Source organism: Tinamus guttatus, unplaced genomic scaffold (assembly GCF_059628265.1).
Source record: "Tinamus guttatus ecotype Peru unplaced genomic scaffold, ASM5962826v1 Tinamus_guttatus_pri_ptg000150l, whole genome shotgun sequence".
Lineage (NCBI taxonomy): Eukaryota > Metazoa > Chordata > Aves > Tinamiformes > Tinamidae > Tinamus > Tinamus guttatus.
This window is the reverse complement of record NW_028288684.1, coordinates 1,348,539-1,365,574: the sequence shown is the minus strand read 5'-3', so window position 1 is coordinate 1,365,574 and position 17,036 is coordinate 1,348,539. Positions and strand designations below refer to the sequence as shown.

At 40.8% G+C, this 17,036-nt stretch overlaps 1 protein-coding gene across 1 annotated transcript; it reads right to left on the bottom strand.

Annotated features, from left to right (window-relative positions):
* Positions 1-875: 875 nt before the first annotated feature.
* VPS36 (vacuolar protein sorting 36 homolog) lies at positions 876-16,684 on the bottom strand. Its single transcript, XM_088522275.1, has 14 exons — positions 16,528-16,684; positions 15,185-15,253; positions 13,965-14,035; positions 12,634-12,748; positions 11,929-12,018; positions 9,337-9,423; positions 6,757-6,789; positions 6,575-6,652; positions 6,231-6,365; positions 5,217-5,282; positions 4,577-4,641; positions 3,251-3,335; positions 1,164-1,240; positions 876-1,079 (listed from the first exon to the last, which is right to left on the bottom strand). Exons 1-14 carry the CDS (start codon positions 16,621-16,623, stop codon positions 986-988), a joined length of 1,161 nt encoding a protein of 386 aa, XP_088378401.1. The 5' UTR covers positions 16,624-16,684; the 3' UTR covers positions 876-985.
* Positions 16,685-17,036: the final 352 nt, after the last annotated feature.

Below are 17,036 nucleotides of genomic sequence, written 5' to 3'. Positions count from 1 at the left end.
ATATGATACCTCATGACTACTAAATGTAGGGGGGTGGTGTTCTTCATCTCTTCTGGCACATGAGATGCAAATTAATTTGGCTCTCTTGAAAATTGCTCTCCAAAACAGACACAGGGTTGATGGGACTACCAAAAGATCTTTCATTAGAAGTACAAGATTAAAAATCATATTAAAACATATTAAAGCACTGAGTATGGCAGGTAGAATGACCGAGGGCAAGACACGAAGAGGGGGCAGAACATGCACCCTACGTGCAACTCAATGAAACAGGAAGAGAGATGACAAAGAGAGGGCAGGGAGGAAATCTGCACCGGCTGCCTCTCGTTGAGCTACAGGCGTAAGACGTGACAAAGTAAACATCGTGTTTTCTAGATTCATAGAGCAGGGTTAGTATCTCCTGCCTCAGGTTCTTTCTAACTCGAAGTATAAGGAACCCTCTTCCAAAAATTCAAGATCCTCTCTTAGAAAACTGTTCACAGGGAGGAGTTACTCTACACTGATTTGTTTCCTACACCTCAGGATTTGTTTCCTACACCAAAGTCACATTTCTTATCACTGCGGATGCATCTGTCTGTTTTGTTGCTCTAGACGTAAATAAACCGTAACAGGAGCAAGCAGTAACCTATGTTCTGGGTGCTGATTTTTAGGGCAGACTACAGGGATATTCTTTCCACTTTCACTTGTGTGCAGTATTCACCTCATTTCTCTTGAAGCGAGAAATTACAGAGCATATCATACAAAACTTAACACAGGTGAGCCAGCCAGTCTGAGATAGTAACATATTTCTGGTTTAGTGATTCCTATTTCTTTGCTCTTCCACATAAGACCATTCGGCATCCGAAATACCTGAGAACTGCAAAACATTACAATGTTCATCACTGTTGCAGTTGACTAACAAAGTAAAATTAGTAAAATCAGTTGTTGAAAAGGTTCTCCCCTCTGCTCTCGTGCTCAACTGTTGCATAAAAAATGTCCACAAACTACATTAGCTCTGTGTCATAAATAAATTTGGGTAGAATCTCAAGCCTTCCACCGAATCATCTCTGCAAAGATGGCCCATCTTCTCAGCTAGCAACAGCCTGCAGAAAGAAAAAGATTTTTCTTACTACTTGGGAAGAACATGGTAATTGAAGATACTATTAAACAGGACAATTATTACTTACCTTTCTTTGGCTAAGAGAACGGACATCCCCACAAGCTTAGCAAACTCATCAGCTGTGAGAGAACCCTTTTCAGATACCTATCAAAAAACAAACACACAAATAAACAAACTGTGGCATGCAAATAACAATTAGGTTGTTTTCGCAGATACTGAATCAGTTCACAGCTACCCCTGTTTTTGGTAGCAAAACTCTTGTGAAGAAAACTAGTTTGTTTGCGTTTTTGAAAAATCGCAAGTAATTATAAGCAACTTCTCTCAAAAATACCTTTTAAGTGTCCTGAGAAACTTTCCAAGTATACAAATGAGACAAAGAGAAGAGTTAAATCTGTAAAAATATAACATTCTTTCTTCCATTTTTTTAGAAGATACCTCAGGAGAAATGAATGGAAAAATTAAAAGAGTTCACAGTCATCAGGGTACTGTTGCAATCAGTATTTACACAGCCCCACTGCATTAAATGATTCTGTAAACAGTGAAGCTTGAAAGAGGAAACAAAAGGCAGCAGGGCAGGAGGGGTCATCAATTTAGAAAATTTCAGTGATCTCAGAGGGAGGTGGAGAATTTGAGTTAGTTTAAAACATCCCACTGCCTGTAATCGTTTCAGAAACCTTAGTACTCCACCCTAAAATACTGCATACTAGTGGGATCAGTAAAAGACACCACCACATTCAGACAGGTTCAGTCCTCAGACTCAAAACTTTGGTCCTGTTGTCTCAAACACATGCAAAAATGAAGCCTCCTCACACTGGCTGGATATCTGGATGCTTAGGATTTAGTGGTCTATTATATATAGGCATTGAAATTCCCACGTAAACATAGGTTTTATTATCCCACATTTCATAATTCTGCTCTTTCTCCATTACTTCAGATTCAAGCAGACTTTCAAATCCAGATGTTGCTGCCGTTTCCTGCTTCCCACATAACTGCCTTGGGAGGGGTTTACTTGTGTCATTCCCAGCAATCTCTGCAATCTCGTTTCTGTTTTACAAAATCTTAGATTAAATTAGTCCTAACTTAAGATTTTATAAAGCTAAATAACTGAATGTGAGTACTGCAGTCAGTAGCACAATCTAACATGGAAGATGGGTAATTAGTTATGTTTTTCCTTCCCAAACCATGCCTCTCATCAGGAGTGACTGCAGGTTCCTTTGACATCCATGGCATTTCCTGTCCTCACCAGCCAGTCAAAGCCACATCACTCCCCTGCCTGAAGCCCTCTGACTTCCCTTCACTTTTTCCTCGGAGGTTCAAGTTACTGTACATTAAACACTGAATATATGGCTGATTTTGGCCACAGTTCTGATCTGTTCTTCCTCATGTGCTAGTCCTCCTCATGCAAAGCCGCTCCCTTGTATTTTACTATGAAGTCCAAGCAGAATATTAGGAAAATAGAAAAAAAAGGACAAACTCTAGATGGACTGAATCAGCCGTTAGGCAACTTACTGAAAAACAAAACTAACATCCTGCTGAAAAGCACATAGGAAAATGTGTCAAATAATGGGAGAGACTTTGAGGAGTCAATAGGTAGGTAAGACCAGCAAGTTTTATCCCACTGAGCAATTTGTACTACTTTTGGGGGGGATGAATCTACCTTATTTCTATAGTATTACTCCCCAACAGGGAGCTCTTGAGAGGAACAAACTCAGTACAGTGCTTCACATAGTCCTATTATTATATGAAATGAACCCAAACCAAAGTGCCTACGTCAGCATTTAAGAGCTACTTTCACTACCTTCTACCATACTGTGTACACAGAGTTTGAAGTCCATTTTTGTTAAATTAAGTGCCTAATACCATGCCATCAATTTTACCCAACAGTACAAAGTTCTGAAGGAAGGCCAAAGGAAGCTTGAAAAGAGATGAAAAACTCATTTACTCCTTAAGGAGATAGCTGTGACTAAGACGACTGCCTGAGCAGCACTTTGCCAAGTGCTATTTAAGTACAGTATATTACTCTTTGAAGACATTGTGAAAAATTTTGTATTTCAAAACCTCAAAGGGAAATCCTGTGCCACACGTTTTTATACCTAATGTATTTAAATTTCTCCAGCACGGTCAGAACATTGAAGGAAATGAATGTTCACATACTGTCTCTAAAGCAGAAGCTACCATCTCCTCTTCATTGTGAGACTGGAGCTCAATCACCATCACACCACTGTCAAATATCCGAAGCCTAAAATCAAGACAGGCATTCAAAGTAACTAAAACGTCCGTGCACATCACTTAAGAGCACATTTCTAATATGCACACACCTATAAATGTACTGTTAAAGAGAAAAAAAAAAGATGAAATTAAAAGTATCTTCAAAATCTAAAGAGATTGAAAAGACCAGGGCAGAGGCCTGGACTTAGGTAGACATTTATCCCTGTTTGAAAAACAAGTTCCAGCAATAGCTGGGTGAAAGAAAACAGCAGTTTCCATTTGCCACATTTTAAATGGCCATTTGCTTAGTGTTTCATGAAGTTAGCACTTTCTGCTTGAGAATATGCACAATTTCTAAGTATGGATGGCTGACTTTTAAAGGAAGCTCTGTGAAACTAGTTCTGTGGGATGGCACATCCGCGGACAGAAAAACAAAAGTTTCAGGCGGTTTAGTCTTCTGCACCTTTCTTCTTTTCAGCTGCTTTATATTCTTTGGAAAGATCACTAAGTCACTAAGTTATTCATCTTAATATTTCTGTTTTAGCTTTAAACTTCCACTGGAATTGATAGAACAGCAAGGATTATTGTAGCCATGACAGTCATGACAGGATGTAGATGAAATTTGTAAAGCAAAAAAAAGTTATAAGCTAAAATCTTTTTAAACGTATCTGAATAAGCTTGGGTCTCCAGACTGTGTTTGCATCAGAGCTGGTCACCTGAAACTCCTTTAAAATTTTATGCAGGCCTAGTTGATGTCAATGATTTGGTTCGTCTTAGTTTAAAACAGAGGAGTACATTTGGTCAGATGAAGCCTTAGGCTTCTACATTAGATGTAGACTACTACAATTCACATATGAGAAGTGTAGCAAGATGAGACTCCCTCCCTTTGGTAAAGCTCTTTAGTATCTGAAATGGAATGAGTACTTCCTTAGTTGGCCAAGATATTCTGAAGAACTTAAGTAAAGGGTACAAGATGCTGAAAACCAACAGGAACAGTTCTACCTGAAAGCTCTTAATCGAAAGAATTCCCACATGAGTTTTAACTATCAAACTTAGAGAAAACTGTATAGGAAGCAAAAAGAATACTGTCTTCCTAGTAGACAAAGTGAAACATAGTTATACATTCATATTTTAGTGTGGAGTGGATGTTCTTGCAAAGAACAGTTTTGGATGACTTTATTTCTAAAATCTACTGCATGTAACATGTCGAGTCATCTAAGCACTGTAGCCTGGCCTGTGGGTGATTTAGAAAACTATCAGCAAGTCTCTCACCTCAGAGGAAGTTTCAGCGACTCCAACATCTTGCAAGCATTTACTAAATCTTCCGGTGACAGCAACTATGAAAATAATCACAGTTATTCACATCTGAAGCACACATTATTATACAAAAACAAGCAGTTGTTGTAACTGCAGCCATAGGATGCACCAGGTTAAAAAAGTCTCTTCATTTCTTTCGTTATATCCTCCAATCTGCTCTCTTGGCTGTTAACATTCCTTGGTCCTTGGTTCTCTTGGTATGTTTTCTATAATATTGCTTCGTGTCATGTCTACGGAGAGAATTGCTGTATTTTGGCAACAACTTTTCACCATTCTCTACTATTTTCTGTACTTTCAATCTTCTTTCTAGATAAGCATGTATTTTTTTCTCCTATTATACGTAATGTTTTCACATCTCTTTTACAATGACAAAGCAGCATATAATTATGACCAGCTACGGAGGCATGTAAACATTATGCGGAAGAAGAAGGGGAAAAGGTGAAAATTCCTAATTTTAATAAAGGAATGATTTCCTTGTGCTCTTGGACAGGACTAAGGGAGGAAATGGTAGAGAACCCTCTCATGCTTCTCAAGTTTTAATTAGCTTATCAATGCAGTACATTTTGGAAAATACTGGAGACTATCAGTGTCTCACCTCTAGTCCTCGTGCCCGATTTACCAGGCAGTACACCTCAGTAAGTGACATGATCCCTCCTCGCTCCTGTGTAAGCACAAGACTGGTCAGAGAAACAGTATTCAACTTGTCATCACAGTATCTCACTTGCAATCACCTGATGAAACAGGTAAAATAGAGGAGTTAAATTACAAGCTTTAATGCAAAAACCCACCCAGAGAATACCAAGTCTTTCCAGCATCAGAGAAAAGCTCCTAGATGGTATCTTTCCCTAATCATTTTAAAATGCAAAACTTTGATTCTATATCCAAAGACTTTGAATTGTTTTGATGTTAAAGTAGAGAATAAATTACAGGAACAACAAATTTCCATGTATTAAATCTATCAATCACTTTGGAGTTGTAACTTTCCAGATAGGCTCAGTATTCCATTCTGATCATTGGAGGTGGCATATAGCTTTCACAAAACATACTCTAAGTAGGTATGCTTTTTAGAAGGCACATAGTCACAGCCAAGTTGCAATACAAAATCAAACTTTCTGGTGAGAATCTTGAATTCTGTTACAGCTTCAGAAAAATCAAAATGCAAGAAATTCCACAATAGAAAGAATAATGCGTAGTAAATCTGTAAGACTAGTAAAATATGTGATTTGAAAGCAGTTTAAAAACTGACTGTTCATATTTTCAAAATCACTGTTATTTTTCTTTTTTTGAAGAAAAAGTAATCTGTGGCAAGAAATGAATCAAGGGTCTTTTAAAAAAAGACCGCTAATGTTATTTACAAAAGTATCACCTATGCTTAACAAGCTGGAACTTGAGATACCATTATAGTCTAAAGACCAATTCCTGTGTGTATATTTAAAAGTTCTAATTCAAAAAGACAATATTTTTTCGTAAGTGGCAAAAAAATCACAGAATTTGAATATGAGGCTGCATTGCTAAATTTCAGATTTAAGGGAAGACACAGTACTACAGCCAAAACACATTTATGTCAAAATTGAGCAGCACACAGAAAATGCATCATTAGGTGCTTTACCTCTAATGGAGTCTGCAGAATTCCAGCAAGTTGCTTTGCCAGTTGCATATGGTAATGTGTCCCAGATCCATGTGTTTCCCTGGTAACTGGATTAGCTATTCCCATACTCAGCAGATAGGATTTGAACCTAACAGTCTAAAAACAAACAAACAAACAAACAAAGCACCTTTGCTTTTAAGAAGAGGTCAAAAGAAAAGGCGACATGTTAGCCACTTTAACTAAAACAGAAAAAAAGAAACGATCATTCCAAAGTGTTCTTTACTAACATGAAATATGTTAGAGAGCTTTTTGTTTTGCTCTGCAGATAAATGTTTCTGTTGAGTCTAAAAACAAAGTTAATTTACCTCATCCTCAGTGATGTCACCTTGTTTTTCTTTAATTTTATTAGCTATTGACTTGGATAACTCCACCATTTCCTTAGCCTATGAAGAAAGACAAATGTATAAGTCTATTTTCAGCGCAACAGAGACAGGGTGCTCCAAAGTGAGGAAAAAGCAGCCCACGTCCACCAAGAGGGGTGCCATACCTTGTCCATTAGTTTACTAAGGTCCTCGAAAGCCTGCAACAAAAAGCAGACATTACAATTAAGTGTAATTACATCATTCAGGATCACAGATACAGCCAACTGCCTCTGTCCACGTACGGGTACCTGTAACAGCTGCCTTCTCTTTAGCTTAGTATATTACAATTTAAAATTTAATATAAACGGCTCATACATGAATAATCAGTTTTATACACAAAAACTAGACAAGTCAGAAAGCACAAAGCATGAAGGAGGATCAGACAGTTGCACATTTTTCTAGTATGCAAACACTAGTTCAATATGATTTACAAAGTTCATATAATAGGAAAGAACTTACGAGATATTAAGACCCAGAAGACATTATTTTCACCAACTTTTTAATGCTCTCCTAGGACATGGGGGAGGGTTTCTGGGTGATGGCATTAGGTCTCCTTCAAAGAGTCCGCCCCCTCTGAAGGAGATCTGTTGTTTCCTGCCAGCAGCAAGCCAGGGAAGGGTGCCTCCTGACACGGCAGTTTTACTTTATTCCTTGCTAAGTTAGTAAGACTGTGGTTAACTTAAAATGAGCAAGGACAAGGGCATCTGCTTTTAGATATATGATCAACTGAAAAGACAAAAAGTCTGGAAATGTGTGGCAACATCTTTTCATCTCAATCTCCCACATGTAGGAACGATTGATGCTACCACCACAAGGGAAAAAAAAAAGGTTAAAATTTAGAATGAAATAAGGTCCACGAGCTAAATTATCAGATCTGCTAAAGCAAGGAAAAAAATCTGATTTGTACAAAATACTACATTTCTATTCTACTGAAAGTGAGTTAACAAACATATTAAAGCCATTAAAAAGCAGCTCTCATTTCTCCTAGCCTCCACGACCAAAATTGAAGTCTCTGCCCAGATTCTCAAACCCACCACAAGATGCTAAAGTGGGTGGTCAATCTTTCTGGATGACTTTTTTTTGTTGTTTTATGATTGGCATGAGAACAATTCCAGAGCCTTTCCAGGTAAAGTTGGAGAGCAGCTCCTGCTCCTCTTCACATCCACAAATAAAGGCAGGTCATTAGAATAAGTCTTCTGGCCACAGACACCTCTGGCCATCCTGGCTAATCTTATAGCAATAACAGTATTGCTTCTTACACAGTTTAACAGCTTTCTAGCTGATCCCAACCAATCCACAAATACATGTTAGCTTATTTCCAGCAGCAAGCATTTGACTTGGCAAGCTTATTGGTCCAATGCACCACGTGCAAAGAACAAAAAAAGATGTGGGTACAGTTTACTTGTCATCTGAATTCCCTCCTAATGGTGCCAGTGTCTCTGCATGGGCTGGAGAAGTTTCTGTTGACTTGACTTCTAGAGCTTGGTACTTGGGCGCGGATGCAAAACTAGGTGGGACAAAGCTGGATCCAAATGGGTAAGAGAGAATATACCACTTTATAAAAATGACCTGCCAGTATCAGAGCAAAAGCTTTTCTTTTAAAACACTTCTCTTTACTTCCTAATCTGCCATATTTCCTAATTTACAATAGATTCCCCAATCTCCACTGTACAACAATGTGCTTCTACTGTACTTTCATACTGTATCAACAAATAAAAAGTTTTCTGTCAAGGCTTTACCCACCTTATTTCTAACCTCAATACCACGCAGGAAAACACCATTCATGACAAGAACCCCTGATGTAGCTGAAGAGACAGGGGGCTGCGTGCGACTCGGCCGCTGCCGCCGGACTCACCCAGGGCCCGCGGGAAACAAAGGGGACCTGCACACACCTACCAGGAACTTCCTCCCATAAACAAAGGGCTAAAGAGCTGCACTCTTATCAGCACTGAACAGCACATGCAGGAAGCCTTTGCCTGGAAGCCAGGGCACTATTTTTTTTTAATTAAGTCATTTATAACATTCAAAGCTGGGGGAAGGCAGGATTGCACTAGTCTTGGTTTTCCTCTGTTCATACAACATGCAGAAATGAATTTTTTTCACTCTCCAATGGAATTACTATGGAAAAAAACAAGCAGACAATATCTTTTGAACTATATGTGACTACAATACACATGTAACTACAATACCTCTTAAACTACACACACAGAACTTCATTCATTATATTCTTTATAAGCAGAAATTAAAAAAAAAAAGTTTAACTTAGCAATAACTGAAATAGCATACCGCCTACAAACTCCCATAAATTTCTTGTAAATCAGAAGGGCAAATGCGTTTTTTATTGTGGTGCACTGAATCCTATAAAGTCCTGCCCTAAGAATTGATCCACTGTAGTTAATTTGTGACTAGATTGCCTGACATTAATCTCTTACTAAGACAGAAACAGACAATTTTTGAGGATATTACAGATATCACCCAGATATATCTAACAGATACAGAGAAAGTAGAAAAGAAGAAACTTTACATGTACTGAAAAAGCTAAAAGTTAAACAAAGTAAATAACTGCAAACCATACATACATAAGCATCCATAATTCATAATCTCAACATCACCAATGAATAATCTCAGTTGCCCCTAAGAGAAAGCAGGAATGAATGTAAATAGCTCAGGCAGGTGGTTGACCTTGAAACTTCAGCAGTATTTACCTCGGAAATGTTTTTGTCAGTCTCTTTTCTTTTTTCTTCTAACTTCCTTTCAATCCCTACAATTCCTACAGCCCTTATTCTTCCTGCCTGCAAAAGAAAATAATGTAAGGAATGAACATAGGAAATGTTTTCTCATGCACCTCACTATGAAAAAGCTTGTATTAGAAAACAGAAAAAGACCCCCCACAAAATACACAATACACAAAAGATCCCCCTTATACACAAAATAAGTTATACTTTTTAAAGTCTTTTAAAAATCAGTGTCAAACAGTAAAAAGTAAATGCAAAGCAAGTATGAATTTGGTGTAACATATGCAGATAACATAATTAACATATTGAAGCTATTAATATAATTATGCCTGCTGTAGCCTAAGCATTCTAGCTCATCTCAGCTAACATCTTGCAAGTGGATGTGAACATCTACATTACAGAGCAGTGGCAATGCCTGAATGTATCTGAACACAAATACTCGAACAAATTGGCTGGATGGCAGAGCTCAGAGGGTGGTGATCAGCAGTGCAGAGTCTAGTTGGAGGCCTGGAGCTAGCGGGGTCCCCCAGGGGTCAGTCCTTGGTCCAGTCCTGTTCGATTTATTCATCAATGAGCTGGATGAAGGCACAGAGTGCTCCCTCAGCAAGTTTGCTGATGATACCAAACTGGGAGGAGTAGCCGATACCCCAGAGGGCTGCGCTGCCATCCAGAGGGACCTGGACAGACTGGTGGTGAAAAACCTCATGCAATTCAACAAGGCCAAGTGCAAGGTCCTGCACCTGGGGAGGAATAACCCCAGACACCAGTACAGGCTGGGGACTGACCTTCTGGAGAGCAGCTCTGCGGAGAAAGACCTGGGTGTCATGGTGGATGACAAGTTGACCATGAGGCAGCAGTGTGCCCTCGTGGCCAAGAAGGCCAACGGGATCCTGGGCTGCATTAAGAAGAGTGTCTCCAGCAGGTCAAGGGAGGTGATCCTGCCCCTCTACTCAGCCCTGGTGAGGCCACATCTGGAGTATTGTGTCCACTTCTGGGCCCCACAGTACAAGAGGGATGTGGAGCTGCTGGAGAGAGTCCAGCGCAGGGCTACAAGGATGATCAGGGACCTGGAACATCTGCTTTATGAGGAAAGACTTAAAGAGCTGGGCCTGTTCAGCCTGGAGGAGAGAAGGCTGAGAGGGGACCTGATCAGTGTCTATAAGTACCTCAAGGGAGGGAGTGCAGAGGATGGTGCTGGCCTCTTTTCACTGGTGGCCACCAACAGAACTAGAGGAAATGGCTGGAAACTGAAGCACCAAAAGTTCCACAGGAACTTAAGGAAAAATTTTTTAACAGTGAGGGTGACAGAGCGCTGGAACAGGCTGCTCAGAGAGGTTGTGGAGTCTCCTTCTCTGGAGATCTTCAAAACCCGCTTGGACGCAGTCCTGTGCCACGTGCTCTAGGTGACCCTGAGTGTGCAGGGGGGTTGGACTAGATGATCTCTAGAGATCCCTTCCAACCCTAAGCATTCTATGATTCTATGAAATTTAGCCTGAAGAAGCAAAGTTGCAGCAACGCAGTGCTACGTGCAGCCTAAATCACCTTGCTGATAATCATGGAGGTATCTATGTCTGTGATGGAGAATTTTTGTCTGCAGCTGAACATGTTTTGAAAAGGCTGGTACCTAAGTGGCATTGGTGCCACCCTTAATTCTTTTCCTAAAAGCCTGGCAGTGGTGGCAGTGACTTGCTGTAACTTAAGAATGAGAACAGGAAGTAACACATCTTCATGAGGTGGTTCTTCATGCAGGGTATCTGTCTTCCCCTCAGTCCATCAAATGCAAGGGTGTATTTATGAAGCAGAACATACATGATTTGCCACTGAGACAGCTTTAAAGCATCTTAGCAGTACTGCACATGCAACAAAGATACACGGAAACAATAACCATATACTTATCCAGAATGTATAACCTATAGTACAGAATATAACCTGTATAACCTATGTAGAAGCATACAGACAGATTAAAGGAGGTAAAACCTACAAGTTTGTAGATAAGTTAAGGTTAAAGGAGGTAAAACCTACAAGTATGTAGAAAGATAAAAGGAGGCAGTCCAAGATACGATAACAAGGCTCTTTACAGTAACAATGGTTCGCTTAAAAGAGGCATTGGAGAGAGACACATACATGTTCCAACTTGTCATATATTGGACTTCCAGACACAGAAAAACAGACAAAAAAATCACAGTAAGACCAACAGATCTTCAGTCTCGGATCTATAATGATGAACAAAATCATAAGCAAACACACACATATATATACACATGCAGGCACAATTACATAGAGAATTGAGCTCATTTGTATTTCATTCAAGTCAAACACACCCAAGGAAGGGAGGCCACTTGTCCTACATAAAGTGAAAACTGCAAAGGAGAAGCTAATTTATGCCAGTGCAGAAATGGGCAAAGTAAAGATGACTTCATGTATGTCCCAACCAGGCTGGTTAAAGACGTGAGGCAGTATCTGGAGAGGTACAAAGTGGAAACAAGAGATGGAATATTCAGCATTTAAGCTAATCAAAGTGACATGGGACATAAGGGAGACCATCAGAAGCTCTGTACTCACCTGGGGGCTCTTGTTGACCTGCATGGTCTGAGCAGCAGGCACGTTCTCCCATCTCCTATGCGTGATTTCTTCTGATAACCGCCTATAGAACTGCAAATGTTAAAAAGTGATAATAGAGACCCTGGGAGTTGTGCAGAGCATTTCTGGATATTATTAATGCCTTCGTGATAGATACAACAAATTTTACTAAAAGAGAAAACATGGTAAGGCCAATGTGTTCACAGTATAACATTCGCTTACAGGAAATTAAGAATTTCCATCTTCAAAAATACATTGGAGGACAAGCCAAATCTGCTACTAGTTAAGTTTGCATTAATACTCCTATAATGAACTTTTTTCTTCCAGACACTCAAAGTCTTCCAAGAATACCAAAGTTAAAAATGTGCAGGTTTAGTTATTGTTCAAAAATAGGCTTTTAAAGGGTGGCAAAATTGATCAATGTAATTACTATTGATCAGTTCAACAGTGTAAAGACAACCACAGTAGATGACAGACTCTTAGTTGCTTTATGCTAATACTGAAAAGTGGCATTGATTAATAAGCTAATAATAAGTATATTCCGCTGAACAACATCCAGAAAAGTGAGTTCCATACTCCTTGTTGTTCGAAGTGCAAGGAAAGCATTCCGAAGCAACAAACCAAAGATCTGGAGTACAGTCAGTATGTTGGACAACCAATAAGCAGAATGCACGGTACACAACTCACCTCAATCTGACCATGTTCTTTGAAAGAAAGTTTGATGTAGGAATATTTGCTGCTTTGGAATGGACCAGGCTCTTTGTTTGAAGAAGCAGGATGAAGATGAACTACTATTTTGGCACTAAAAAAAATATATAAGGAAGGAGAAGAATAAACTTTCTCTGATTCCTAAAACAATATTTTTACAAAGTTAATCGTTTAATTAAAATATGTATTAACTTTACTCACACAAAGATTAAAATACATTAAAACGGCTTTACATTTGTGCATAAACAATGTTAATATTTTGTCTCAATTTTAAAGCATATAAAAATATGACTGTAACCTCCGAAACAACAGCATCTCACAGATTTAAAATGTATACATTATCAACTCCTTAAGAAATAAATTTAATATATTTTAGCATTTCAAGCAATCATTTCTGAAAATGTTAGCTGAGGTACAAACGAATTGTCAATCAGAGCAGTTGATTTGGCTTTTAATTTACAATAACTATTGCCAAAATACACTATCTTTGTCACAGGAAAACAAAAGGTCTCAATATTATGTTTAACCTATCCCACTTGTAAATGTCACTAGTGAACAGTGTACACGAACTTGTCCAAAACCAACATTCAAAGGTAATGTGCATGGACATAACAGTCTAAAATGATACCTACCAGCAAAACAAGTCTTCAGATAATATTATTTTAGGACTATAACAGACCACTGTCACAGCATGACTTCAAGTCCATCATTCCTATTTCATTTTACAGACATTTTTTTCCAGGGGTCTTTTATTTAGTTGACTTCTCCAGCACCAGCGAACTATACGTTCTCTGCTGGACACCTCCAGCATATTTCCGTATTCTACCCACCCATCCATATGCTGCAAGCAGATATAAACTGTTCAGATTTCCCCAGTTAAGCTCTTTTTCTTTTTCTGTTTTTTTTTTTTTTTTTTTGGACACTTAACCATACTGATTTATCTAGGTGAGTAGAAACACTCCAGTTTCTTCTAACCTTGGCTGCCATTTCCAAGCTAAAAATCAATCAGATGGACACGGAAAGTTATTTAATCAATGAAAATCAAATGAAAAGGGCCACCTAGAGCATGTTTTTAGTGATTATAATATGATTTAATAAATCAAATCAAATCCAACACACAATTTCTGCTATGACTCTCCTATGCACTTGATTGTTGTATCTTGACACAATACCAGGCTTTTGTGGCCATCAACCTGGATATTTGGATTACACCCTGAACTTAACCATAAATTAATATGTAATCTTAGTTACATCACCTAATTTGTATGTTTAAATTATCCAGCTGAGAAAGTCAGAAGTATCACTTCTACCTTTTGCCTATCCCAGCTGCCTGCTCTTCAATGAAGACAATCTGAGACAGAGGAATAGCAATGCAGCATTCCTAGAAAAAAAAACAATGCACACAAGAAATTAAAACAATCTTACTGAAGATTCTGCTTTTAACTTTTCAAAGCCAACATTGATTTCTACATGTGCTCCCAGAGGTACTCTGCATAAAGTACTCTGGTAATACCTGAAGTAATCTATTAGAGAGGAATTGAAATACAACATTCAACACAAACTTCACGCTCTGAGGTTCAGATCAAACAAAAGATCTTTATGTCATTGTGTCAGTTTTAGACACCTCACATGAGATTCATAAAAGGTGCAGAAGCCTTAGGACCTATGCTCAAAATTTAGACCCTAAATTTTCCAGACTACTGCAGCTTATCCCTGTCAATGCACAATGTTTGCAGGTCCTTAAAATTTTGCCACTCACATTCCTTGGGGAGCTAATAATCATACTCCAAAAGCCCCAATCTTGTCAATGCTGAGTAACTAATAAATTACATTATTCTATGCGTGGTGATATGACTGATGAAGAACTCCTCCATCCACCTCATCACCAAGGGCTTGATCCAGCAGTTGATGCATTCCGACAGACATTTACTTTACTGTACCCCTTTAGGAGCAAAGATGTGATATTTGCTGGGGAATTACTTTTTGTGTGGGAGGTACTTCGGCTATCCTTGTGCAAATCCATCCACTCCAGTGGAGAAAAATACGCATTCGGAAACTGTCATCTGCCCAGGCTCTGTCTGAACTTTGGCTTCCATAGCTATGCTTTCTTAAAGGTTGTGTCCAAAACAAGCACAATTCCTTCTACTACAGCTTTAAAATGGTGCATGTCATGTCAATCTACATGTACGGCTTCTTATGCTTTTAATAACATCCTGACTGCACGCATGAAGTTTGGAAAAAGAAGCTACCTATTTGTGTGTTGTAGAGAAGAAAATTCTCTATGGATTAATATCCATCATCCCTCCTCATCTCTACATGATCATTTTATTAAAGTACAATTGGGTAAAAGAACATACCTTGCACATAGTTTTCTTTCCACTATGAGTCTAGAAATGGAATATGCTTGCACAAAAACGAAACAAAAACATCCTCCCTATATTCGTTTTCTTCACTGTAAGCTGCTTATTGTTTATCATAATATGATATTATGAAATTTATAATTGAATACAAGAGAGAAAAGGAGACTTACATGATTCTTCTGATCTCTCCAGATTAGTCTGTGTGTGCTGAGCAGTAATACCCCACTATCAAACCTCACCTAAACGGGAAAAATAGGAAAGATCAACAACAAATGTAACCAGTACATTGCATAAATATTGATTTTGGAAACATTACACATCACCACACCAACCAAACAGTTTCAATAAGCTAGAATTTTGAGAACACTCTTTTTTTTTTCAGATGGATGCAGTTTATGAACTTGTAGAAAAAACTACAAAAGGATTGGATATATGTATATAAACTTCCTTTTCCAACTGCATAAACTTTCCCTCAGGAAATCCTGAAGGATCCTCCCCTCCATATGCTAAACACTCTGAAATACTATATTGAAGATCAGCTATTGGCTTTACTTGTGGAAAAGGAGAGTGAGTTATGTAAAAAAACATATATTTTCTGAAATCTCCTAGCCTGTTGAACAGGGCTATTACGCTACCCATTTTATTGTTTAAAGGAAAGGTTTTTCATTCAAAACCAATTGCTATTTGGAAAACCTGTGTTATCAAATCACTTCCTTACTTGTAAAACTGCTATTAATGCTATTTATGAGAATATGGAACAATTCTGGTGCAGAAAGAGGAGGGCTGGTCCATGCAGGAAGAGAAGCAATCACTGGGTTGGTTCAGAAGATAAGAAAGGGCCAACCAACACCACTCTGGATTAGGGCTAACAGTTACTCAATTGCCACCAGGATGGCCTGGGAGTGAAATACCCGACATGTCCCCGAAACCCAAGGGACGGGCAGAGCCTGCTGTGCGCAGCAGGGCCAGGGCTGCGCCCGGGATCAGGAAGAGGACAAGAACCAAGCCGGGGGCAGGAGCTTCACTGGGGCGACGCCAGCCCGTCCTGCTGGCTCCGGCACCACCCCGCGGCCTTCCCTGCTCCCACAGACCCGGAATCTCCTCCCAGGGATCTCCTGCGGAGCCGGACGCTGCCAGGGCCCGGAAGCAGAACCGATCCCCGCACATCCCAGATCCCAGCGCGATGCTGCCCCAAGCTGTCCCACGTCCCCCGTGACACCCACCCCCACAGCCAGGCCCAACCCCGATAACCCCCAACCAGGGTGCCCCACATCCCAGGTCACATCCCTGTGTGATTCCCCACAGGAGGCCCCTCTCACCCCTGCCCATGCCCCATTCCCAGAACGCAGCCCTGCCCCCGTGTCCCACGTTGCCCTCCTGCCTGCACGGGGCCCCCACATCCCGCACCGGCCCCTCACACCCCGCACCCCTATGCCCGCCACCCCCGGTGCTCCCCGCACGGCCCGGCCCGGCCCCGCCGCCAGGCCCCGAGCGGCGCCGCCGCCGCCCTCACCTTCTCCTCGCCGTCGTAGACGCGCACGCCGCGCTGCTGGATCACCAGCGTCTCCTCCAGCTCCAGCAGCCCGCTGGTCCACACGAACCTGTCCATGGCGGCCCCCGGGCCCTCCCCGGCCGCCGCCGCCGCGTCCCCGCCGCCCTCCGCTCCCCGCTGCAGCGGCGGCCGCGCGGCGCCACCTAGCGGCGCCCTCGCGCGCGGCCGCCATCTTGTGGCCGCGGCAGCCGCGGGGAGAAATCACGGCGATGGCAACGCGCAGAAATAACCCCAAACACGCCCTTATTTCTGCATTATTTACTTTTTATTTATTTATTTATTTTGTCCCAGCAGGCGGCCCAGCGACAGCCTCGATGGCGCCTTAAAGGCGCCCCGAAGCGGCGGCCACGCGCGCGGCGCCCCCGCCGCCCCCACAGCGCCCCCTGGCGGCCCCGCGGCGCGCGCCCATTGGCCAGTTCAAGCCGCGCGGCCGGCCCAATCAGGAGGGCGCGGCGCGGCGCGGCGCGGCG

What these genes read in the sequence shown, in the direction of transcription:
- VPS36 (XM_088522275.1), bottom strand. Translation starts at nt 16,623, where the DNA reads ATGGACAGGTTCGTGTGGACCAGCGGGCTGCTGGAGCTGGAGGAGACG. An exon ending in AGGTCAACAAGAGCCCCCAG is followed by an intron (nt 9,424 to 11,928) that starts GTGAGTACAGAG and finishes TTTCTTTTGCAG; the next exon opens with GCAGGAAGAATAAGGGCTGT. An exon ending in GTTCTCTTAGCCAAAGAAAG is followed by an intron (nt 1,080 to 1,163) that starts GTAAGTAATAAT and finishes TTCTTTCTGCAG; the next exon opens with GCTGTTGCTAGCTGAGAAGA.